General features: G+C 42.2%; 1 protein-coding gene across 2 annotated transcripts in view; it reads right to left on the bottom strand.

The window, feature by feature from the left end:
• col5a1 (procollagen, type V, alpha 1) overlaps positions 1 to 26,136 on the bottom strand; it is a 100,107-nt gene that overhangs the window by 28,204 nt on the left and 45,767 nt on the right. For both annotated transcript variants that reach the window (XM_035390597.1, XM_035390598.1), the window contains exons 5-26: positions 22,022 to 22,153; positions 19,083 to 19,202; positions 18,610 to 18,960; positions 17,901 to 18,392; positions 17,697 to 17,753; positions 14,819 to 14,860; positions 14,121 to 14,183; positions 13,386 to 13,460; positions 9,911 to 10,003; positions 9,586 to 9,642; positions 9,409 to 9,462; positions 8,952 to 9,005; positions 8,017 to 8,070; positions 7,537 to 7,590; positions 6,383 to 6,436; positions 5,676 to 5,720; positions 3,930 to 3,983; positions 3,587 to 3,631; positions 2,504 to 2,557; positions 2,129 to 2,173; positions 1,013 to 1,066; positions 98 to 142 (exon numbers count right to left, since the gene is read on the bottom strand). In XM_035390597.1, coding sequence (XP_035246488.1) covers positions 98 to 142; positions 1,013 to 1,066; positions 2,129 to 2,173; positions 2,504 to 2,557; positions 3,587 to 3,631; positions 3,930 to 3,983; positions 5,676 to 5,720; positions 6,383 to 6,436; positions 7,537 to 7,590; positions 8,017 to 8,070; positions 8,952 to 9,005; positions 9,409 to 9,462; positions 9,586 to 9,642; positions 9,911 to 10,003; positions 13,386 to 13,460; positions 14,121 to 14,183; positions 14,819 to 14,860; positions 17,697 to 17,753; positions 17,901 to 18,392; positions 18,610 to 18,960; positions 19,083 to 19,202; positions 22,022 to 22,153 — 2,094 coding nt within the window. The remainder of the gene's footprint in view (positions 1 to 97; positions 143 to 1,012; positions 1,067 to 2,128; positions 2,174 to 2,503; positions 2,558 to 3,586; positions 3,632 to 3,929; positions 3,984 to 5,675; positions 5,721 to 6,382; positions 6,437 to 7,536; positions 7,591 to 8,016; positions 8,071 to 8,951; positions 9,006 to 9,408; positions 9,463 to 9,585; positions 9,643 to 9,910; positions 10,004 to 13,385; positions 13,461 to 14,120; positions 14,184 to 14,818; positions 14,861 to 17,696; positions 17,754 to 17,900; positions 18,393 to 18,609; positions 18,961 to 19,082; positions 19,203 to 22,021; positions 22,154 to 26,136) is intronic.

The raw sequence follows: 26,136 nt of genomic DNA, 5'->3' as shown, positions 1-26,136 counted from the left end.
TTTTAATTACACAGGTCACAGCAACTAATACAGTGGTATTTATTTCAGAAGGACTTGCCTTACAAGGCATGTGCTGCATGTTGCATTATATACTCACAAAATTTCCCTTTTCACCAGATGGTCCCTCTTTTCCTGGGTGACCCTGTGAGTTATTAGAGAACCTCATAATTACCCAATTACAATTTGAAACTATTATAATAATAAAATAATGAGTATATTATAATTAGCAAAAAAAAAATAAACAAATCAGTTTTACATGGCTCCTGAAATGCAAGATAAGTAATGATCAGTCATTGATGGCTGTGGCAGAAGACCCAAAGACAGCAAGGCCTTGTGCTCTCATAATTCCAGATAATTCCTCCCTGCAATGGACCACAAGCTGCTTATTAGCACGCTCACTGGGAGAAGGCTGGGGATGAAGGGATTGGACTCTGTTCCTCTGAGAGTCAAGACTCAATATCTTCCACTCACAATGCATAATGGCTCTAATTGGGAGAACCAGTATAAGACCATCATTATCACCCTCATTCAATCCCTTGAGCTCCAGGCCCTACAAGTCGGGAGGACAGCTGCTCTACTGTCCAAAAGTGAGTAAAGCAGTTAAGCCCTGAGAATGGGACTCAGGAACTATGAAGGCACATCTGTTTCCACATAAAAACACATTACAAACTCTTAGCTTGAGTGATATCATTATTTGATAATGACATGTTTGTTTTATTGCGTTTTGCGTAATATTTCTTGAAGATGGTGAAATCAAATTTATGAGTGCACAGAGCATCTTTGTAGATGGTGAACAGGGTACTGCATTCCCCCCTCCAGGATCAACATGAAAGGCAATTAAAGGCGTGTGGACACTATGGGGAATGTGGTCTCTCTGCACATCAAAGAACACCAGGTGCTCTGCTCGTCTCATCTTGCCTCGTGGCAGCATCTGTGTTTGTGTCATCTGCTTTTCCCTAGATACCTGTCGGTCAGCCAGACCGTCTGGGAAAAGCGGGAATCACACACTCACCGGCGGTCCATCAGCTCCTGGCATTCCCGACAGGCCTGGCTTCCCGGTCGGACCCTGCAGGCGAACGACAGGTGCAGTCAGTGTAAGTGAGATTCAGAGAAGTGTGCTGTCTGTAAGGACACCAGCATTTTTGATCCTGTACTTTTAAACTCTCAGCACGGAGACGTCAAATCCAGTCAGTTAAATGAACAGGTTCTCAAAGCTATTCGGTGATGCATAATAAATCCAGGTTTGTCTGGACGCACTAATATATTATCAATAAGAATTTTATAAACTGTTTATTTTGTGTGAATTTATCCACTGAAATGTCCTTTCATTTATAAATACTCTCACCACTGAATCCTATTTTCAGTTCCAATTAGAACTTTATCAAAGATAAATTAGTTTTTTCTGGGAACTTACATGCCCTTTACTGCAGATGCAAGTATGATAAAAACAATTTCTGACCCTCGGCTCAGCAATTACTTCAGGCATTGAGCTTCATTAAGCTGCTACTTTAGGAAACCTAGAATGCACCAACTGCTGTTATATCGGCAATGGGTTCAGCCATTTTCACCCAAATACGAGTGGAAATGCCACATTCATTAAACATTATAAAGTCAAAATATTACACTTTGATCCTTTACTGTCTTTTTGAAAACAAAACCATTTTGTACTGAGTTCATGGCTGAGCAGAGTACCTCTATGCTACCACTAGGTGGAGCCAATAGTTGGGTACTTTGCAGGTGCCTTGGTGTATTTTAGAAGCCAACCAATCATAGCTCTAAGCCACACTACGTAATTAATAGGTTCCATGTTACCAAGGGTAGGCAATAAAGACCAAAGCTTCATGCTAGACAGAAGCAATCAACACATGATGATAGCTGGATTATCTGTTCTCTCACCAAGAGACCGAAGTCTCTGGTGAAAGACAAGGGCAGTTTCTGTCATACTGTATGTGCTCAAAAGAAGCAAGAGACTGAATGAAAATAGATTTGTCCTCGCATTTGATTAATATTTGTCCTCAACGTTTGTAACATTTAAATAAAAGCATAACATTTTTAACGTGGACAGGTGTTGACTGAATCCAGGTTTTGATCTCTGGGTGATCTTCAAAAGGTTTAGAAGGAGACTTACCTTCTCTCCTGGAGGACCAATGGCTCCTTGAGGCCCTGGCAGACCCTATGGCGATAAGACACGCTGTAAGATTACACACCTGTAGAAGTTTCTGACACCCTGTTAGAAAATCGCTTATTCACAGAAACAGGCTGATTATTCAGTGCAGTGCTTGAGAATTTGGACAGCTGGGCACTGAGTGGAGAGATAAAGAGGCACTCTGAGGTTAACCAGCTACATTCCTTAATTAAATACCTTCCTTTAAAAGCAGTCACCTGCTTGATTCCGTTCAGTGACTTAGAGAAGATTAGGGCTCTGGGAGAAGCACAGTGATCAGAGAAACAGGTGTACGGACAATGCCTTGCGGCTCAGTTCTCTTCAGCAGCTGATACTGACCTGAGCTCCTGGGTTCCCCTGCTGTCCAGGAGGTCCAGGCTCTCCTTGAGGACCCTAAAAAGAAGCAGCTGTGAGCATATGCTGCAGTTCCCCAACCTCTAAACCCCACTTGCCTCCCGCTGTGCCACAGAGGGGGTATCATTTCCCTCCTATCCAAGAACAGCTTCCACAAGGTCTGAAAGGATACTCTAACATGAGGCACGTGAAATCAATATGCGAACATATCACTCTTATGAGATGAGACTCAGACACAATGTCTTCACACTGTTCCCATATGTGTGGTTTCACCCTTTTGGGCTTTCTGTTACACAGCCCAGAAGAACATAGGATAACAAATGCTTCCCCTTTATGGTGAAAGAGGTAGGTCCTGTACTCTCCTTCATCCAACTACAGGACTCAAATGTTCATTAAACATATAATAATGTAGGAAAAGTAGTTCTCCTTGTTAAGATATGATTTTATTTCTTACATAATTCCTAGCGCTTCAGCTAACACAAGGAAGACAGGCCCACATTATTTTTGGTACGTTGTATCGATCGCCAAAGAGCTTCCCATCTCCAGTTTGGAGTGAGATTTACCATCAGCAAAAGACAGAGCCATTACAAATTCTCACAGTATCAGTCTAAATGATCAGCATTCAGGTCTCAACAAGGCAATTACTCCAGCGCAAGATTACTGTGCTTCAGTGGCCTGCACGCACGTACACAGTGACAGCAACTGCCAGGACTCAAGCACTTCGTTCAAGATAATTGAGAATCAATTAAGAGCCTGAGACTGGGCTGGTGGGGAGATGCACATCTCCCATCTATTCTTAATGGACAAAATACCCACGGGGAAGCAGCCCTGCATACAAGAGGCTCACATTAGGACCACTGCATCCGCTAAGTCGATTTGGAATTACAGAAAGAGCCTTGGTGTTCTTTTTGCCCCAGGCCTCAATTTACTCACACACACTCAGTCTCAACCGCGATTCCTCCGGTGTTTTTTTTTCAGCTCTTCGGCTTGATGTCATCATGTACGGATAAAGATATGTGCATGTGTGCGTTTTGTGTGTTGTATGTGTTTGTGTTTCGTTAAACTCACAATATTTCCTTTGGGTCCAGGGTGGCCGTCCATTCCAGTTACACCCTGTCATGCAAAAAAGAATCTGATATGAAAGCCGGCTGATGGCTAAGCCGCCTGTGGCCATGTATAAATGTACAAAGTAGAATTATGCATCAAGATTTCATGACAAGAGTTTTTTGAAGACATGGGATTCCATATAAGCAGGCTGATGATATTTATTCCATATAAGCAGAGTAATACATATTTATTCTGTGCTTGAAATGAGGTAAGCAATCACTTGCTAAGGACACAATTGATATATTCAATAAGGACTGTGGGCCACAAAATAATGATTTTTGTGAGGCTGTATTCCCACACTTACAGGAGATCCAGGAGGCCCTTGGGGTCCCTTTGGTCCTAGCAAACCACGAGGCCCCTGTGAGGACAGAGAAATAGTGTGATGGAGTGACAGCGAGAGAGAATGGGAGAAAGAAAGAAAGAAAGAAAAAAAACAGTCAGGCCTGTCTAAAGGAAAAACAGAAACGTGACTCTAAAATGGTAAGTAAGGGCTTTAAAAAGGCATCATCGTGCAGATATGCACTTCGCACCTCAGTAGCAAAACTAGGCAAATTTAAATTTAAAACAACACCTTGCCTGGCTGAAGAAACCCTTTGATGATAATGTGAGAAAGCAGAAAGCGTGAAAGAGCTATGAGTGGGTTACAGGGCAAAAAAAGGTGAGACCTGTAAAACTAAAGACTCCGGGTGTGATTTCACCCTCCTGCTGAGATGCTGGTAAGGATGAGGTCATGCCTGAGCAATGCTTTCCTAGGGGGAGCTGTTTGGTGTTTTCCCTCTGCTGGTCTGTCCAGAAAACTGCAGCTGCAGGAAGGCTGGCAGCCAGTCTGCCTCTAGAACAGTGTCTATGCTGCGCTAACACTGCAGTCGGAGTCTAATTTTATTCTACCAGCAGTCCATACTAATTTTATGTGTGTAAAACTATGTGTAGACTGTGGCTGCATTCTGACATGATGGGCATGCACAAATGATCTGAGATTACATACAGTATATCTATGACATTAATCAATAGTCAGACTGTGGACAACAACAAACTAACCTCAGACATTTAAATTAGGCTTTTTTATTTTTATCTGGCCCTGAAGCCATGATCTCAAGTAGGCATGTGCTGTCATACCAATGAAGACATTCTTTGTATCCAATTGTGGTGCAGAAACATACCCATGTAAACTGACAATGAGGCTGATAATGTTATTTCAGAATAACTATGCTGGTTCTTTCTTGTCTCCCAGCTACTGATTATGACATTTGCCAGTGCCATGATATTCTTGGCAAAGGAAAATAACATTGGCAACGCCAAAACTATTATACGCATGCCAATGTAAGTCGTAAAACGTAGGAGCAGTTATTGACAAAATATCACATATGAATGTGGTATAAAATAGAATTGACCAAATTCAACTGCATTTTTTGCCATTTATATATTGACCAATAAACCAAATTGTACATTAAAATTAGATTTAGGTCATTATAAATGCTATAGGCCTTATTGTTGGAATAGAGAAATGCATATAATCGGCCTCCTGTGGTCAGCTTGTGCAACTGCGGCTGTGAATTATCAGGACACTGTGCCCCGACTGCATTCACCACCAGCAGAGCATCGGGGCCGTCCAGGTCACAGTCCCTCCCGACCATTGGAAGAAAAGACCATTCTTTTCAAGCTAATTTTATTAGGGTCTTAGTCTCAAAGGCACAGTGCAGGATGGAGGAATAAAAAGCAGGAGAAGATGCTATAAAGGTCGCTCTGCCACCTTTGACATTACAGGTACAGGATTTCATCAGCTGCCTTTCCGGACTTTCACCTTCAGCAGACAGGAATAGCAATGGAAAATTTTTATTTTGCTTAAAAGGAATGTGAGGTATGGATTCCAAACCTCTGAAACTCGATCTGTCTGGGCCAGTGAAAATGGAGGTCTGTTAGTCTGGGAAGAACATCCAACCACAACAAGACTGGAAAGGCTGACCACATAACTGCATAAGGCACAGCTAAAGCTACTCAGATATAAAGCAGACGGAAGATAAGAATAAAAACTTTAAAGAAGAGCACTCACAGGCTCGCCTGGCAGACCCCTTGGTCCGACCTCACCATCATCGCCCTGTGAGAAGGAAACACAATTGTTAAGCCAAAGGTCAAGTTTCACAACCAAATCAACATGCCATATTGGGAAATTTGTCCAGACTGCTTGTTGAGTTAAGCCATGTGGTACTAGGCAGTCCAGTGACCTAACCAGACAGGCAAACTGCAGTGACACAAAAACCATACAGAACTGAGGCAGGATCAAAGCACAGGGATAATGGGAAAGGGGAGGAGGAGATGGTGTAAGGGTGACATCAGCCCAGCTCAGAATGGTCCTGAATGGCCTCAGTCTGTTGATCTTATGAGTAATTTCTCCATTCCATTTATGAATTTCATCACACAGCAGTAGCAATGAACTGTCACTTGGAAAGAAAGAATGGGAAAATCAGGGGGTGGGGTTAAAGTGAGAGACCTGAGGGAGAAGAAGTGAACAGGGAAGGGGGATAAGTGTGCTGCTGTTTAAGTAGAGCAATAAGAGGAAGAAGATGAGAGGAATGGTAAGGGTTGAATTAGTGGGGAAAGCATGTTTGTGGGAGATAAGAAGGATATAGAAGGATGACAGAACTGAGAGGGGGAAGTAGAAGGTGGATAACAGAGGTTAAGAGAGATTAACTAAAAAGCTGAGAGACAAGGAAGGCTGATGAGTGGTGGGGGAGGAGGGAGGACTGTCAAAGCTCTTACTCTTTCACCATCCTCTCCTGTTGGTCCAGGAGGCCCCTGTGGCCCTGCCTCGCCCTAGAAACACACAAAAACACACATACCAAACATGCACCAATGAGAGAAGCACATGGTCATAGACCACAGTCACATTTCATCAAGCAATACAGGCAGAGTTCATGTTGCTGGTACAAACATGCATTCTATACACAGCAGAAGATCTGAGTAAACATGGGAATGGTGAACCGCTGCTCAACTTCCTTCAGTTCTCACCATAAAAGGCTTTGCCTTGGGTAGTACACAGCCAAACACAACACTAATGCAACTCTTCACCAGTACCAGAGAGTGAACGGTGTCTCTACATTAACACAGTGAAGATATGAACACCTACAGAAACAACATGGATTGGAGTGTTCTATGCAACAGGCTCTGATACAAGGAGATTTTTTTTGTGTTTATATCATAGCATTGATTCTTTTCAGCAGAATCGAGAAATCAACCATTTAATGTCTGTGTTGACAATATTTGGCTTGCCACTCAGTGCTGAAGTTCTGAATGCTCTTTCACTTTTCGGCTAAGTGTACGGCAGATATCCCCGGCCAGCACAACAAACAGGCACAAGTTATCACAGGTCATGGTGGTGAACAGCCAACATAGGACACTGTACACATCACTAGATGAGAAAATAATGGGTGGCTCATATTGTTTGGCATGGACAGACACTCTGTCCCTGTCTCCCTGAGCTCATGTCATGGTAACTGAGCTCTTGCCATTCTGTACATGGTCAGCTTGAAGAAGTGGTTCTAGTCAGGCTTGGTGGATTTCCTTGTAACCAGCAATATTCACAAGTCTTTCTTTGACAAGAATAAGGTCAATCTCTTTGGTTCTTTGACATTGTTCTCTACCCCTAATAGAAACACCCTGTGAGCAGAACTTCTGGGTCAGCGTGGTACATATAATACATCACAGCTGACTGTAACAATAAACCCACCACTACACTAACAGCTGAAACAACAGAGGTTTACACAACAATAGCATTTATAAACATCTGGGCTGCAATTTGCCTCATTGGTCATCTGTTCAGGGGAAGTTTGCTTTAACTAAATATTATATGGGATGCCATATTTAAAACCATGGAAAACAAAGCGTAGCAACAAAACAAAAAAAACAGCACTTACTCTGTGTCCCTTTTCACCAGGTAATCCGGCAAGGCCATCGAACCCTCTATCACCCTATTGTATGAAGGAAACAGATTTTTTAGGTGTCCTTAAAACAGTAGATATGCTAAATGGCCACACTTCATAATAGCCATGCCTCAATATAGGCAATTGACAAATGCTAAAAATTAATTTAGAAGATGTTCTTATCGAGAGTCACATACAACAGAAGTGCATCACCTGATTTATATAGTACTGTCGGGCCTCGCAGACAACATTTCCAGTACAGTGAGTATTCTTGTAATATTACTTGCACTAATACAAATTAACTATATTTTAGTTCTGGCTTCGCTTCATGAGGGTGAGAGACCAGGACAGATCCATGGGGTGGTCTGAGTGAGTAATGATGATCGATTCACAACTTCCAGCATAATGGATGAGAAACTTTGGTTTGCTAGCCGTCATGTTATATGTCGATAATGTGTGGCCTAGACACTTTACCTTTGTTCCTGTCAGTCCTGGCATTCCTCTGGCTCCATCTGCCCCAGCCCGACCCTGAACACACAATAACAGTTTAAATACATTTTATATTATACATTTACTATTATTACTATGATTATAATAATCCTTCTTCTCATTATTATTATTATTATTATTATTATTATTACTATACATTGAACACATTTTGGATGTAATTCTAAGTACAGCAGCAGATATGCTTAAGCTGATGAAAGCATCTCCTCTTCTTCCCATAGTGTGTTGAAATATGTTGCAATTTTACCAAAATCCAGCATACATTCTTGTGCTACACCAGTGGAAGAAGAAAGCCATACGCATATTTCTCAGGTACCATGTCCTGCATCCTGAAGGCAGCCGTCCATATGTTTTATTTATCAGATAAACAAGCTGATTTTGCAAAGTGTTTGTGGCATGAATGTGATTCATAGTGAAGTCCCATTTCAATCTGTGGTAATTTATTTCAGGAAAACATTCTGCCCTTTTCTCATTACAATCCAAAAAACAAAGGATGTACCTTAAAGGTAGGGTTTTTCAATATAGCGTCTCCATTAGTCCCGTTTTGGTACACTTGTGTTTATTCATTTCAGACATCCACAACAGCAGGACAAAGAACCGTCAAAGGACCTGGAATTCTTTTCATCTTGGTCCTATTACACTTCCCTCAATTTCAGTCCATCAAAGCCTCGGAGTGGGAAGTGGATGAAAAAACACAGGGGCTATGAGTCCAGAAGGGGCTCATAAAAAATTCTGGGACTGAGGTAAAAGAAAGCGGGTGTGGGATTGGCTGAAAATCATGGTCTCAGGCTTGCCGAAACTCAATTCTGAAGCTAGAATACCAGCCTTGCCACGGAGGTGATGCTGCACATGTCATTTTAAAGGTGACCCCATTGGCAACACAAACTGCAGAACTGACTCACCCGTCTTCCTGGTTTCCCTGTAGGCCCAGGGGACCCCATAGGGCCACGAGGTCCCTGCAAGACAGACGAAACAAAAAATATGACAAAACTAGAATGACAAAATTCTGCAAATTGAGGGTAAATTATTTAATAACATAAACAAAGATTCTACAAAGGTGCATATTTTCTACATTTTACACACTGTTTTTAGAATATTTATAGCCTATCCATAATTGCAAGGTAACTAAACCAACACTGCAAGCAAGATCAAAGCCTGAGGATCAAAGTTATTTTCTCAGTGTCTATGGGTCTTAGTTTTATCTTGCTGCATTGGCAGTTTCACAGATATGCAAAAATGCCATGCTCGTAAGCTTCACTGGATCGCTGGAAGTGCAAGTGAAAGGAAAGGCACGGAGTCCTGAATATAAAGCCCAGAGGAGCAGGGATTAAGGCTCTGTGAGAGGCTCCATTCCCCTACCTGTGGACCACTCTCCCCAGACTCTCCCTTCAGTCCAGAAATACCTGGAGAACCCTGGGATAGTAAGACACCAACAAGTATTAGGGAAAATATTTTATGGATGAAACCAAACAATACAAATCAAAGCAAGTAAAAGGAAAGAAATACAGGATATAAGATTCAGGAACCAGCACATACCAAAGGCCCGGGCCTCCCAGTCAAACCCATTGGTCCTGTAGGACCCCTAAGAGCCAGCTGCAGAAACAAAATGATAATGTTACACACAAAAGCATGTTCACAAGGGGAAGCAGTCAGGGAATGTACTACAGTTACATGTGTGACTCATGTGCGTGTGTGTGTGCGCATGTGTGCGTGTGTGTGTGCGTGTGTGTGTGTGTGTGTAGGTGTGCTTGTGTGTGTGTGTATGTGTGTGTGTGTGTGTGCGTGTGCATGTGTGTGTGCACGTGAGTGTGTGTGTGCGTGTGTGTATGGTGTGCATGTGTGTGTGCGTGTGTGTCCTTACCCTGGCCTGCTGCATGAGGGCTTGCATCTGGGCCTGCTGAGCTGACACAGCAGGCCCCTTCTGTCCTGAGTCCCCTCCTGCACTGAAGCGGAACTGAGGGACGAGAGAAGAAAGAAAGCGAGAGAGAGCTAAGGCACATGATTGCAGAACAAACTGCAGTCAACAATTTGAGAAGTGGAGCTAACAAAGAACTCCTACAGAGAACAAAAAAGGAAGGGGGGAGATAGTGTAGCCCCTCTGCTGTATGAATACCATGAACCGTCTGAAATACTCTTCCCCTAATCATCCATTACCAAGTAACTTATTTATTTAAAAAGTATCAACTTCATGAAAATCTATTGATTGTACATACATGAAGAAAATTTAACTCATAAAATATTTTAAATGGCTATTATATAGAGTGTATCGCTCAGAAATATAATAATTGCTATGTTTTCATAAGGCAATAGTGAAACCTTTTTTGTCTGATCAATCTTTTCAATTTCCAGAATTGATCTCTGATTAGAGCAGACAGACAAAACCTCAACAGTATAAGGAAGGCACTTAGTGCTTCCTCTTCTTGAGAGAAATTTCCAGCAACAAGATTCTGAGATCCCAAGAGCCTGCAACATCCGCCCTTTTTCTATCTGTTCTATTTTCACTGTTCAGCTGCAGTCTGAGTGCTATTCTGCCCTTAATCCTGTGCTGCCATCTGCTGGATAACTTTAGCCCCAACAACACAGGCCATTTCTATTTAGTTGTGGACAAACCAGAGCCCTGGAAAATACGCCACTGCAACTTTTTTATCCTTTATTGACATCAATGAAATCATGTTGGCCTTTGACAAGTGTCCAATTTCAGTGTTGGAACCTAAGCCAATCAAAATGATGTATTTGTTAGCGGTTAAAGGAATTCAAGAATGCAACTACATCAGTAGCCAGGATTATACAATTTCTTGGTCCAGGGCATGCTCTATGCAAAATTTTACTGGAACAGGTCCACATTAAGATGGTCTGAGAAATATGTAAGCTCCAAGCCAACATCATTTCATTTTGATAGTCATTTATTGGCTATTTACACATGAAAAATGAAGGCCATGGTGCTCTTATGATCTATGAATAACCTGTGAGGCCTGAATTCTTTCTGTTCACAGCCAGGCTGAGCCACCTGACAGGCCTGCAAGCAGAGAACATGGTGAACAGGGTGTGCTGCAGACACTCTCACTGAGCTGTTTGTGTTCCACACTGTCAAACAAATCACCAAACAGCCAAATGAATGATGAACAGATGAATGATTCATGGGGTAAATTACTGGGACATACTGGGATGGGCTCCTGTGATCATGGGAGTAAAATGACATTTTTATGCATTGCATTCTGAAAACAGTGCTGTGGAAATCTCTGACTTAAACTGAGATCAGTAAAAATTTTCACTTCGAAGATTTTATGAAGGATAATAGCAAGTTGTACATCAAACTGAAAAGTGAGCCTCTAAACTGCAGCAAAGGGAAGGAGACATGACAACACAAGCAAACAACACCTAAGTACAACATCAAAATGGGTTCCTGTTATGTACGCATTTCAAAGGACTCTAACAGCCCTTTTCACTTGCCATTTCAAACAGTGGACATTTAGAAAAACTGACTGTTTTCAGTTCTATGATCACAGAACTTGAATTAAAAATATAAAATACATTTTTTTTAAAGGTTGCTGAAATGATTTATAACACAGCAGATATCCTCTGAAGGGGAATTAAGTTAGTACTGGTTTCTATGGAGAAAGAGGGAAACAAAAAAAATAGATATGGAGACTTGACGTGCAGTTCTGCTTCAGCCAGCACTGTCTCAGTGGAGTAGTTGAGTGAAATGTACTTCTTGGCACTGCTCCAGGGTTTATATAGGCCCTATGCGCTTTAGGCTGCCAGCAGCAATTTCAGTGTCCAAGAGAAAGGGGAAGAGAAGACATGCAGCTCTCTGGAGAGATTCCCCTGCCATCACAATTCACACGTCTCAACACAGCGAGCGGAAAGAACACGCTGCTCCAGCTAACATCAAGGCGGGTGTTTGTCTCACCTGTGGAGAGCTGTCTGAGATCCGGCCCACTCCCCTTTCAGATCCTCAATCTGATCCCCTATCTAATGACCTCACTGATCTGGGAACAGCGATTCCCAGCACTCCTTGGTGGAGAGCTGGTACTGCTGTTTATTTAATCAGACACAGTGGAAGTGGAGCGGAATCCAAATTCCCCGGCGCTACCTGAAATCCCTCAACTCCCACATGGGATTTACAGGGGAAGGCTGCAGAAGCCGTTATGGGGAGGGGTGTGGGCAGGGTTTTCAGTCTGCAGATGCTGAAGACTTTTTTCTATTTTCACTTTTTGGAAAAATATCTAGTGTCGTAATAACACCATGGGAGTGGCAGTTGTGTGTGTTTAGATTGGCTTGCTCTGCAGATTCTGTGTAGTGAGCCAAGGTCAAACCATGTCCACTGAGAGATACTCAGGACTTGCTTAAAAATCTGACCATCACATCTTTATATATTACTACTTTACTGCCTACACTAAATGGAGCCATTTTCTTTGCTTACTCAACTCAGTATAAATATGGGCTTGAGGAAATTAATTGATCTTTATAACAGTAAACACATCCATTCAGGGACTGGGGAACTAAACAATAGTTCCTGAGTGGCTCAGCTGGTAAAGGCAGTTGCCATGAGCACAGCATGGGTCCTACAGCTGTGACATTGCAAGTTTAAGCCTGGATAAGTCACTAGGCAACAATGATGGAGTCCACAGTAGTTGAAGACAGATGTTCAGGGGCAGGATTTTAAGTTAGCCAGGGTTCCTTTAAATACCACTGCATGAGTAACTCCCAAAAATGTGCGAGGAACCCACAGATGAACAGCTATCATCTATGTGAGCTGCACCTTAACTCCAACTGGATCTAGCTCCCCTGTAATACTGCCTGTGGTGTGGAGAATAGTCACCACTGGCTAGTGCATGGTAGTTTATTGGAGGCTGCAGTGCCCTTGGGTATCGGTGGCACAGCAATAACTTGAGAGACACAATTAGAGATTCCAAATAGGGGATAAAAGAAACAATGGGAGTGCCAGAGGGTGGAGCTACTGTGCTGAGACAGACTTTTACACAATCTCCTCTAAGCACTCCCAGGCTTAGTCCAGAAGCATAGGGTGATGATATTCCTGCATTCCAATAACAGAAGAAACTCTGACTCTCGAAAACCATAGTGCGATAGATGATAAAAAGCAGTAGTGAGATAATATGGGAAGAAGAACCCCCACAAACTGGGAGTTTATGCTGTTGTCTGCAATGCTAGCTCAGAGAACATCTGTGCGGGGTAACAGGTATGTCAAAACTCACCATGAGGACAAACACATCAGCATTGTTAAGTCTATCATACCGATACCATTCAGAGGGAATTTGTGTAATTACAGCAGGGCCATAGCGAAGGCGTATGCACACTTGTGAGCATTTACTTACAGGCATCATTAAGACAGTCCCTGGGGGGCCTGGCAGGCCATCAGCACCGGGCAGGCCTGCACGACCAGGAGGGCCCTGTAAGAAAGATTCGCACATCATGTTACATTTCCATCTACATTGATTAAAGCAATATTTTAAGGATGTATCCACAATCTATAAATACACATAAAATAAATAGGAAGTGCATGTATGCTTTGTTGTGAGCAGAGTGGTCTATCCAACATTCAATTCAGAGCCCATACCCTTCCAAGTTACGTTTCTCACAGGTACAGTATACAGTAGTGTGTTTGTAAAAATCAGACTGGCACTGAGTGCCTCTGTTTGAGGAATACATAGGCTCTGGGACCAACTGGCTCTATGTAATTATTACAGAGAGTCTCGGGCTAAGCATGTGTTTGCCGATTATTTTGACTCTGGAACTGAGTGGCTTTATGTAATTATCACTGAGACTCAGAGATGGAGAGCCTCTGCAAGGATCAGTGACAAGTGAAAGTCAGAGGCTGTTTGTGAGGGACAGAGCATACTGCTAGGAAAGCTGAAATAATCTCATATTATATGTAGGACAGATGTTACACTCTTTCCAAACTATGCTCTGCTCCAGGGCTTTTGAGGCATTATTGGACCGTACTCATGGAGTGGTTCTGTGGAGAAAGAGCTGTTTTAAAGGCTGCAAAGTTACTTCTTTGGCATGAAAGCCCAAGTCGTTTGAGTGCTCTGAGGATACACAGTACTCACCCTATCTCCAGGATCTCCAGCAATGCCTGGGGATCCAGACGTACCTGGGGGCCCAGGGAGACCCTGAGGATGACATCAAAGCTCACTTCATATCAATAATAAAACACACATGCACACACATGCACACACACACGCACACACAGACACATAGATACACATTTAGCTTTCTCATTTATCAAACACACCAGGAGATAGGTGTCTAACAGGAGGCTAGGGGATCTGTCAAAGCGTAAATCAGTTCCCTATCCTCCTTCAATACATTCTTCATGTTATTCTTGGCAACCACTGCTGGTTTCTGTGTTCCCAAGCACCTTGAGGTCAAATAGCACACAAGAAGGAGCGTGTCATAAATAAATGTGTACATCCCACTCCCTTACAGAGAATCTTGGCGAATCACAGCCTTCCAGAACTCTACTACGACTCCCACTATTCCATTTCATAATTGACAGCGATACATGCCAAAATTATTCAGAATATGTTTTGTTAAAGTCTCTTCCAAAAAACCAATAGAAAACAGCATCTGCAGGGGACGTGATGATAGCCAGGATGAGGCTGAGAAAAGAACAGCGTGTGAGAAAGAGAGAGAAGGAGGGAAAGAAGGAGAGAGAGGGCAGGACGCAAGAACAGCTGTATTCAAATGAGTCTGATTGGCTGTAGCAACTCCCGAAAGAAACAGAGGGAAAGACGGAGGTACTTACGGTAGGGCCTTCAGGACCCGGCGGACCCTCCACCAGCATTCCCTGCAATGCAGAAAACACAGGCACTTTAGACATGTGTGTCAGGGAATGAAGAGCCCATACAGGTGACAGCCTGCCCGCCGTATGACATCATGGATCAATCCCATTTAAGGAGTGGAGCACCTCCCCTTCTCTCCACCTGTGGAATTATTCCACTAGTAAGTATTTGATTGATGGCTGGTGTGTCCTTCAGCTTTCCTCTTTGTGTTTGTGTGTGTGTGTGCGCACGTGTGTTTGCTCGTGTGTGCGTGTGCACGTGTATATGCATGGATTTGTATTCGTCTGGAAAAAGCATATTCAAATTTTAATACAATGTACCATTCTATATAGGAAAACAGCGAGGAATCAATCCAGTAATATGTCATTAAATTAATCTGATTTAGAAATCTGATTGTAAAACCAGGAGTTTTCTTTTTACCATCTGGTGGTGTGTGTTCATGTGTGGATTATAGAGAACAGCTTGCTTCAGCTACACAGGAAGCAAGTCTGTCCAAGAAGATTTGTGTTGTCCAAATCAAGCCAAGATTAAGTACAATGCCCTTCCAGCTCTCTGTGTGAAACAGAGAATGCAGAGCAAAAAACATACACTACGGGCCTCAGCCCTCTCTCTCCCGATAGCTGGCATGACATGCAGAAAATCTTCATCGACATTAATTGGTGTTTACTGAACATGGTAAGAATTTCCTTCCGTGTGGTAGAACTAGCATATTGGAAGACCCCATCTGGGCTCCTTTGTAGCTGCAAATATAGAAACCTACAGCTACTGTACCATGTTTTCATAGTCAACACACTTATCCAGGCAACATTTATTTTCCAAATAAAAATAGATTCACAGCCTCCTACAAGTCAGTTTAGAAAATACTGAAGGCTAGATTTCCTAGCGGAGCATTATTGGATTGGTTTTAAATAAAACAACTCAAAGAACAATATGATAGGAAAAAGGAAACTATGTGGGTAGCACTTAAGTCACTAGACAAGCCTGAAGATATGATTTCCCAGAGTATACAGATAGGACAGGCGTTCAACGTTCTGTTTTGGACAGATGAGAGGGCTCTTCACAGCATACTCATTTTAGAGAGACAGCATGAAGGCCAGCATCAGCCTTGAGGAGATCTATCTTTCAAGCACTTTACAAATTTTTGTTCTCTTGTGTCATGTGTACCAAAAACCAATAACAAAACCTCACCAGCTGCACCAGCTGCACCAGCTGCACACTTCTCGGCTACAAAGTATTTACTTATTTATTTATTTATTTACTCAATGAAACTATATACACAGCATGTGGAAAATCTCTTGAGCAGGGATCTCCTTGGATTTGTGGTCTCAGAGTAGAATAAACACAAGACAACTGCATTCTGTGCTTTATAATGCTAATAATGCAATGAATTTGGGTATAAGCATCTACGATTTCAATGATCCATATTTATTTTGTATGTGTGTTTGTGGATGTGTGTATGCTACCACACATTAGGCATCAATCCCATTAAAGGAGTGGAGCTCCTCCCTTTCTCTCCACCTGTGGAATTATTCCACTAGCAAGTATTTGATTTAGGGCTGGCGTGCCCTTCAGCTTTCCTCCGTGTGTGTGTGTGTATGTGTGTGCATGCATGTGTGTGTGTATGTGGTTCACATGTAAGCGAGTTCCCATGGTGCAATTCAAGCAGTTGTGGCTATGAGAATCCATTTGAAAGCTGAAAAAAAAGTATGTATTTAACCAAACCAAACCCATGTAAATTCACAGATTGTTCTATTTGGTTTGTATTAAATAAATGACATGGTTTTCCTTTAACCCACAAACAAGGCTTTACAACGCGAGGGAGACAGTCTCATTAGAAAAAGAAACATCAAAGCCATGAGTTACTCCAGCGAAAAGGAGTCTATTCCAGGACAGCCTGTCAAATGACGAGGTTCCGCTGAGTGTGAACTGCATATGGCTTCAGCAGACAGGAAGGATTAACTCTTTTTGCACCGCTGTATGAATGTATGTCATGCCCAGCCGACCTCTGGAAATTCACAGCCTGGAATGAGTTTTCCTGGTTTACAGCTCTGTGATTTTTGTGTGAGTGAGAGGGGCAGGTTCTGGCCTGGCCCAATGTATTGTGTAGTTAAAAGGCCATTCAGAAGAGGCCAGGTCATTCTGGGTGGTAAAAGATCTTAAAACAGCCTTGTAGCTTGGCTGCTGAAAAGACATTTACATAAAAGATATTTTAAGATATTTTACTTGAGATATTCTATTCTCATTAATACTGTGCATTACATGCCATCATGTATTATATCAGTGATGTACACTACAACATTGGGTCTGTGAAGTGTAGCATTGTGTGACATACAACCATCAGAACGCAGAATCCCCAGCTATTTCTCTGGTCAGCTCATTTGCAGCTGGTCTCTCTGTGTTTATGCTGGCCTCCTGTATGTTTAGACTTGAAAGATAATACAACATACTTCACTGAAGCCATTCTGCAAATGTTTATGCTTCAGAACTGCCAGAGATGTAACCTACAATACATTTCAGCAGAATTAATATGTACATGAGGGTGCCCCCTCCTGTGTGTGTGCGTGTGCGTGTGTGTGTATGTGTGTTTGTGTGCGTGTGTGTGTGTGTGTATAAAAAATACAGTCATGAGTGAATTATTTTAAAACATTTGACATCAAGAGTAGCAGCAAAGGCTGAAAAAATTAGAAATCTGCAAAGTAGTACATCTGAAGACATTGACACCATATTCAGTGTATTACACTGTGGGTGCATGATTGTGTGCATTGCAGTGTAGTGCTATGTTTTTATAAGTGAGTGTGCTGAGTCACACACACACACAAATCTATGAGCAGTTATACTTACAGGTTCAATGACAGCAGGCTCTCCTTTCTGCCCCTTCTCTCCCCTGGCTCCGCCAACCTGCCAAAGATACATCATCTTTGTGTTTCATTTTAACATTTTTTTGAACAAATCCAGCTGGTTTATATAATATCTATAACTCAAGACTAACTTCACTTAGCAGTCTCACAATCTGTGGCCTTTACAAACAAAAAAATGAGACCCTACCTGTTCGTACTCATTCTGCACTGCTGGTAACTCTCCATCGCCGTAGTCCACATCTGTGTAGTCATAGATGTCCTTTATCGTCATATCGTCATCATCAAAGGATTCCTCCTTGAACCCATCGAGATCTGTATAATCTGCTTCACCCTCCACGCCACCCGCTGTGCCTCCAGCACCAGCACCAGCACCAGCACCAGCACCAGCACCAGCACCAGCACCAGCACCGACACCGACACCGACACCGGCACCAGCACCAGCCCCAGCACTCGCGGATCCTCCCCCAGTGCCTGCAGAGCCGACACTCACAGAACCACCGCCAACGCTCACAGAGCCACCACCGACGCTCACAGAGCCACCTCCAACGCTCACAGAGCCACCACCGACGCTCACAGAACCACCAGAACTCGAGGAACTGCTGCCGCCACCGGCTCCATGGTCAATTCGGTAGTCCTCTCCGTACTCGTAGCCCTCGCCATAGTGGTCGTCACCTCCAACCTGCAGAGACAGAGAGACATATGACACTGCCAGTTGATGTTATTGCACCACAGACAAGAGAAACACAAGCTTTTCCCATTTCCTCACTTTCAGTCTTCATCTGTTGTTCAGGACACCATTGTGGTCCCAGATTGGGTGTGATTGACAGGCGACTTTGCACAAGCACAGTTTCAGTAAAACGCTCTGCTCTGCAGAATAGGGCAGGAGCTGTACTCACGCGGGTAACGTTCCCTGTCATGGTGATAGTCGAGCTGCCTGTGGTGATCTTCTTGTCCAGGTCCACTCCGGTGCCCAGATTAATCCTTCCCCCAAGTCCCAGGTCCACCTCAGCACCAGTCACGGTACCATGGTCCACGCTGCCAGTGATGGTCACCCGTCGAGAGGAGTCAGGCTTTGCCGTGGATTCATCGTAGTAGGTTTCGTAGTTCCCATAGTTGTCGTAGCTTTCATAAGGGCTGGTCTCCTCAGTGTAGGAGTCCTCCGAGGGGCCTTCCCCAGTGGCAGTCTCCGTCACCGAGGTCACAACCTTCTCCACTGTTGTCACCTTGCCATTGCCCAATACGTCAACCTGACCATGACAATACCATGTTCACAACCAAGTACAGTCCAGCAGGAGAGGAAGGATAAAGTCTTCTACAGGAAGAAGAAATAAATGGGACAGGAAGAGGAACAGGAATGAAAAGACCATACCTTGTCACCCTCAGTGATGGGTCCTGCAACCTCATCTGGAGCTGGGGATGACTCATGGGGCTTGGAATCCATGTCCTCATAGTAAGGGTATTCATAGTAATAGCTATCTTCCTCTGGGTTCTGAAAAAAACCAGGAGAGATTATATCCTGAGTCATCCACCATCAAAACACCTGTGAAATGCCATGTATGGGACCTAATCACCATATACCAAATAGATCTGATGCTGCCATTTCTTAGATGCTAATACATCTGATGGTCCATTCTGAAAACTTGGTACAGCCCCCACATTATTGAATAGAGCACCATAAGCTCAAGGATACATTTTATTAAAGAAGAAGTGACTGGAATTATTTCAGAATAGTATATATTTAAAAGCCTTTGATATTGTTTCTGATGTTATACAAAGGCTCCTTCTGTTCATTTTCTTTGGTAATGCATAAAATGTATTGATGGCAACTCAAAATTGACCTTTTTTGAGTTCACATTTTATTTACCAACAACAAAACTATCCTTTGCTAAATAATTGCCCCATTCTGCTTCTTCTAATAAAACTGTCAGGAATCTATTATCTTAGTCCCTGTCAAATAAAGTATTTTTCACAGCACTTTTTTTCCTTTAATCTGAAATTAATGCTTTGTCAATTTACAGTATCATGCAGAAAGAATTTGGTCGCTCACAGTATTCAAGAGATCACAAATGCATTCTTAAAGCTATCTTGATTTGCAAAATGAGGCAATACCCACCCACATTGCCTCTAACTCCTGTCTGTGCAACACTTCAGGAGCAGATGTCACAAGGTAGAACATGGTCATTCACCTCAACATAGTGTTAATAGTGTTTAATATCCTAACTACCATATGTCATTTAAATGCTTTATTCTTTGCTCATGGAAATGCTGTTTTTGCATTTTCCATTCCTGCTGACAACAGAGCAAGTGGTATAATGTTACTGGAGAAAACCATCTCTGCAAAGTCCCATTACTGATATATACCAGAACCTTCTCTATCCCTCAAACCATCAGCTTCCAACAAAATTCCTGCTTTGCGTTTTTTTCTGGACAGCACATTCTTTTTTATTTTATTTTTTTTTACAGAAACTGGGTGTCACACGATTGATGGATTTAGTATACTGGAGGGAATCTGTGCCCCACATTTCGCCTAGCTCCTTTAGGCAGCAATGCTTAACTTAGAGGAAGAGTTCAGCTGAAGTCCACCAACTTCAAAGCCTCAGAAGGCAGAGTTTAAATCTTTCGGTATGGGAAGATAATCACTGGGAAAACGGCAGTGTCTGTGCTAGATCTGTTGCTAATTGATATTAAGAAAACTAAAATGTGCAGGTTTGATTGTGATCAATCCACAGAGGTTATTATTTTAGATTGAAGTGAGTTTCACTACTTCAAATTCACAAGAAGGGAGAGCTAATAGTCAGTATATGTTTGGCATAGTACATTTTTTTTTGTACATTATCTTTTATGAAAGTGAAATATATAAAGGACACTTTCATAAGGGAAAAATGCTAGCTGTTCCATAGGAATCACATTATTAAGCCATATTTAGGTGTCTTGTACACTCTTTAAATTACATCTTACAGTATAACTGAAATTACACTTATCAAGACTGTTTTTATGGCTCTATGACTCATCTATTACAGAAATTAAATTATAGGACAGAAATGCTTTGTAACACTGGCATTTCCAGAAGTTTCTTGTTATGAAAAGGCAATAATTTGAGAGGCAGATTAGAGTTTATAGCATCTTCCTTTATTTTATTTATTTCTTTTTACTATTCTCTTTTGAAAAAATATAGGACTTGAAATGACAAAGAAACTCATGCTTTAACACATTTCCACAGAAAACAGCACAGAAATGCCTAGCAGATACAATTAAAAGGTGATATGTTATTACTAATGTTTACATTTGTCTGAATGCTCATCCTATTGCTTAGACGCAAGAGCTCTGATGTTTAGTCTCATGTCTTCCAGCTGCCCTCTGTCTAAACTTTACCATCACCATTACTCCAAAACTGCAGGGTGGATATTGACCTCTAAGTGGTTACACATGGACAGATAGCACAGAGAGTCCTCCATGGACAGATGGAACAATCATATGAGCATAGAAAAGACCAGGACATTTTGAAAACCGGGTCTCCTTCAGACAGGTCTAGACCTGTAATACATGGAGCTCTTGCTAAAAAAAAAGAAACGATCTAGTGAGAGGTGAGGTCATCATCAAGCCAGGAATGGAAAAATGGAGCTGGAGCCCTGGCGGCTCTCTGGCCATGTCTATCAGAGCCTCAGTTTCATTCTGAACTCTGAGTAGAGGAGGGAACTTAACTGGGTTACATCAGCATACAGTGGAGGAGTCACAAATGTTGCCTGACGTGGTGCACAGAGAAACAAGCTTAAACAAGCTTTCAACACCATTTCTGCATATTTATCATTTCTCGTTGTATTCATCACTCAGATCTGATATCGGGTTTTTTTCCCCCACCGACAGCACATTAACACAAAATCTGTCAAAAGACAATCCTTCATCAGATTGGCCAACTTAGTACAAGTACAGACTGGTAAAACAGTACCTGATTTAAATCTCAATCCTGAACATGTGTTGGGACTGGATGGACAATAATTGCCAGGATAAAAATACAAATACATACATTAGAAGCTGTCTTTTGAAAAGAATAGCTTGAACTGCAGATTTAAGGTCGCCTAATGAGACCATTTGTTTTAGCTCTGTCGTGCCAATATCAGCAGATGAGTTCAAATCCAGAAGTGAAACTTGTGAGTGAATCTTAGCTGGGTGCATATTGAGAATTATATGAAAATAAATGCACAGCAACTATTAACTGAATTAGTTCTTAATGAACTGAATGACTGAAGTAGATTCACTCTGAAGTACAATGAATGGGCTGAGGGAAGTTTACAAGGTGTCCACACTTACGTATTCATCGGCATTTGGGTCTTGGTTCTGAGGGGCATCTGGGATGGGTACCTCACAGTCAGGGCTGTAGTGTTCACAGTAGTCATAGGCTGCCCGGTGGTCTGCTACGATCATCAGCTGCTGGATGTCTCCCTGGAAAAGAAAAGGTATTGAAACATGATAATCCCGAAACAGGAAATGGGAACTGATGAAATCGCAAACCGACAACGCGATTTTGCAAACAACTGTTTCATTCCACCAAGCTGAATCTCACTTACAATGGGGCTTGCAACATGTGTATTTATGAACAGTGAATAAAAACTGCAGAAAGTGGGTCAGTTGCTGGGATACAGTATGTGACTAAGCGACAAAGAATTCTGTTTAAAATGCAGAAGGTTCCAATCATGTGAGAATAAGGATGCAGCACAGAGGAGTAGAAACTGGGCCAGCATGTGTGTGTGTGCATCCGTGTGTGCAAGTATACATGCACGCATGTGTGTGTCAGGGTTTGGTTGGGGTGGAGGGTGGGGGGTAATTCAGACCTAATGTGGATAGGGAATGTTTAGTCATAAATTCTACAAGGCAGTCCCTGTCTTAGAAAACTCATTCCACGGATCCACAGCACAACAAGAAGCCACAGTTAATTATTCTCTACTTTGCAAAAACAAACCAAAAAATTCAACCAGAATGCAAAGAATCTCAACCTCCAGAAAAACATAAGAATGTGAAGAGGAACACAGCCTTCAAAATGTTTTATTTTAAAAATAAATATTAAACTAGCTACTGTGGATAGTGGAATTTGAAAATATGAATGGATCTGCACTGAAAAACATAAAAAAGGTGATTTACAGTAGTCTTTGTAGGAAAGAGAAGAATGAGTTTGCGAGCTTGCCTGTCAGCTATGCAGAAGGCCCAGCAGGCTGAGCTGGGAGTTGGGTGTACATGCTGTACTCCCTCCTAACGGAGACTGCGTGGAACCCCACACTCACATTCCCCAGCGATGTGTAACAATAAGAAAAACCAGCGGCAGCCAGACAATGGCTGGTGTACCAGGAACATTGCTCCCTGTACACTGAGCTGTGTTCTCATGCAACAACAGATCAATACTGGGAGGCAGTCTGTGACAAAATATATACTGATACAGCTGCACACATGCACGCACGCACACACACACACACACACCCCATGCACACACACAAATATAAACAAACATATCAGACATATTTCTCACATATCAGCCCATAAGCACCCCGTCACAATTTTTGGTACATACACATTTGTACACCAAACCAGCCACTTACACACAAAGACTTATGTATACAAAAATGTGCAAATATGCTTTCTGGGTAAATGACTTGCTTATTAGAAGCTTTGTTCTCCCCCCTATTCCCACAACCTCTTTCTGGAAACAGAAGGGCAATATTGAATGTCCAACTCCACTTCTTTCCCCTAAAATTATAAGAGAAATTGCCTTTGTCTCCTAGAGGAATTTCAGATTTGAGTTTATTAAAGTTGCCTGCCAGAGGAATATTTTCCAAACATGATATCACTCAGCAAAGGACTATTACTCTTACTCTACTCCACTCTTACTAAAAAAAGACATTCAGAAGATCCAATGGAGGCCTATGCAATGAAAACATAGGCAATAGTTAACAACCTAAAAGCCCCTCTGAATTATCACTGAACACAAAATTAAATTATCACTGGACACATAACTCAAACTTTATATAAGAACAAAAGATTCTACATAAAAATCACAGATGATAGTTTCATAATGAGTTGTGGCCAATTGCAAAGGCAAAGTGACTAGAGTTAGATCATTCTAAAATGAGCAGAAACTGGACTATCCGGCAGGAGAAAGGTCATGAAGATGTCTTTTGGCTCTCCATCAGCCATGGTATGTCTCTTAATTACAGAGAGATAATTTAGTGAGTTTACAGAGACACAGAGCAATTAGAGACATATCTGCCCTATGATACTATCACTGTTCTTTGCTGCATCTAAGCAGGGAAACAGCAGGTCTCAACAGTACTGCTACAGGACTAGTCTTCCTCTAGGAAAACAGATATTACATAGCTCACCTGTGTACATACCAATATATTATCAGGGAGATGCAGGGTTGGTTGAGAAAGCATCATGCTTACTGGTGCCAAAGAGGAGTGTTGCACTAGGGCCACTAGGTTGAATGCCAGGGCCAATGAAAAACACCTGGGCTGGAGTAAGGGCTATGACATACCCATCTTTAAAATGAGGCTGTTTCTGCACAGCTATAATCATTGCCACAGTAATGAGGTCATCAGTGCAGTGCGAACTTAATAGCATTTTCCGACTCCATGTTATCAGGGAAGGTGTTGCTGTTTTATGACATATATTTAGGCAGGAAAAACTGAGGCCTGTGTTTGATTGTGATACGTCACTTATGGCAATAGCACACGTTTACCGCACAGTGAGCGTAGACGCCAGGAGCTAGACAGGGTGCGAGACGTAGTTGTGGGGGAAAGAGGGGGAAAAATGCAGGGTCATAAAGGTACCTTGGCTATGTTAATAGCACAGCACGCCTTTCAGTATGGATTGCACATTCACCTTTGTGAAGCGACAAGCCATGAAAATGCTTTTCTCTGTGACACAGGGCTGCCTGAATAAAGCATGTGCATTTTGCTATGATTGGTGTGTTTGGCAACAAAGCAAACAATCAAAAGCGCTCCTTCCAAACCTCATTATTCACTTGCTGACACTTTTACTCAAGAAGCCATGTTTTCTACGTAGCCATAAACAAAGGTATAAACCAGTGTTCAAACAGGGTCAAGCAGGCCCTCGAGTCATCATCTCCACCTGTCCCATGGAATTTATGGGTGATTTCTATTTGGGGTCAGGTAAAGAGAGAAGAGAGAAATTGGGGGCAATAAGTTGTAACATTTTTGTACAGGAATCCACTAGCAGACTGGGTCTGCTTTTCAAACAGATTTCTGTGATCAAAGCAAAACTTCTGGAAAGTATAAGACAGCTATACAGAGCACAGACTCTTTTGGTTTGTTTGTCATTAAAAAGAGAAATTAAGAAATATATTTCTGTGAACTGCATGACAGTCTGTGGGAATAATAAGGAGATGAAAAACATTTAGCTACAATTATGCTCAGGCTGAGTCGTGCAGCCTAGTCATCAGTATTTTGAGTCTGGGCTCTGTCATATTATTTGGACTATGACTGGGGCTGGCACATAGCTGGCACATACCATCCTGTAACGGTCTGATGGGTTTAAGTTTGACAGCATTCCTTGGGTTACAGCTGCATAAATGCCCCTATGTACTAACAATTTCCTGGTGACTTAATTGAGAAATGTACAACTCCATCAAAGCTCTCTGTAGTACATGCTTGCAGCATGGAGAATAATCGAGAACTTGGTAAGGGAGCGTACTAGTGCACAAGGTTCAGCTACAGTGCAGCCTAAACAGGTGCAGAAGGATAATTAGAGGGACGAGGAAACTGTTGACTCCCTGCCCCCTCCAAAAAAATAGCTATCAGAACTGCATGCATTTGATTGCAAGAAAAATGTATGCATTTGATTTGCAAGGGACTCTATGTCAGGGGTTGCCTTTTAAAACAAGGCACTGATCAACACAGACTGTATTTTGCACTGTAGTGACATCTCTTTGAAGAAGTACAGATTAACCAAACAACTGCTTAACACCAATAGCTAAACACAATGCGGCATCAACACATTTAACTTTTATAAGAAGATTGTATATCGACAGTCTGATCCAGCTAACCTGAAATATAGTTTACAAAACCAAACTGAAAAGATAAGGTCTTTAATTATAACGTGCAAAAGATGCACCCTGTAGTTTCCTGTTTTCATCTGGCCATTCACAAACACAAACAATAGCTGTGTTCAGAAATTATGGTCGACTGCTCAGATTACTGGCTTACAATTTAGAGGCCTATTTTAGCAAGCACACAACCAGAACTCTCGGTGTTAGTATCAGACAGCTACGTTTATCATTTTAAATATCACGTATCACATCAGAGCACCACTTACAACCCAGATGTCAACAATAACAGCCTGCCTGCCATAAACATATCGAAAGGACCTGGTGAAATATGGTTGCCTTGGTAGCCAGCAATTCCCACACCCTCACA

The sequence above is a fragment of the Anguilla anguilla genome, chromosome 14, assembly GCF_013347855.1.
Source record: "Anguilla anguilla isolate fAngAng1 chromosome 14, fAngAng1.pri, whole genome shotgun sequence".
Taxonomy (NCBI): domain Eukaryota; kingdom Metazoa; phylum Chordata; class Actinopteri; order Anguilliformes; family Anguillidae; genus Anguilla; species Anguilla anguilla.
Note: the sequence above shows the minus strand (reverse complement) of the source record. Positions and strands in the feature narration are given on the sequence as shown.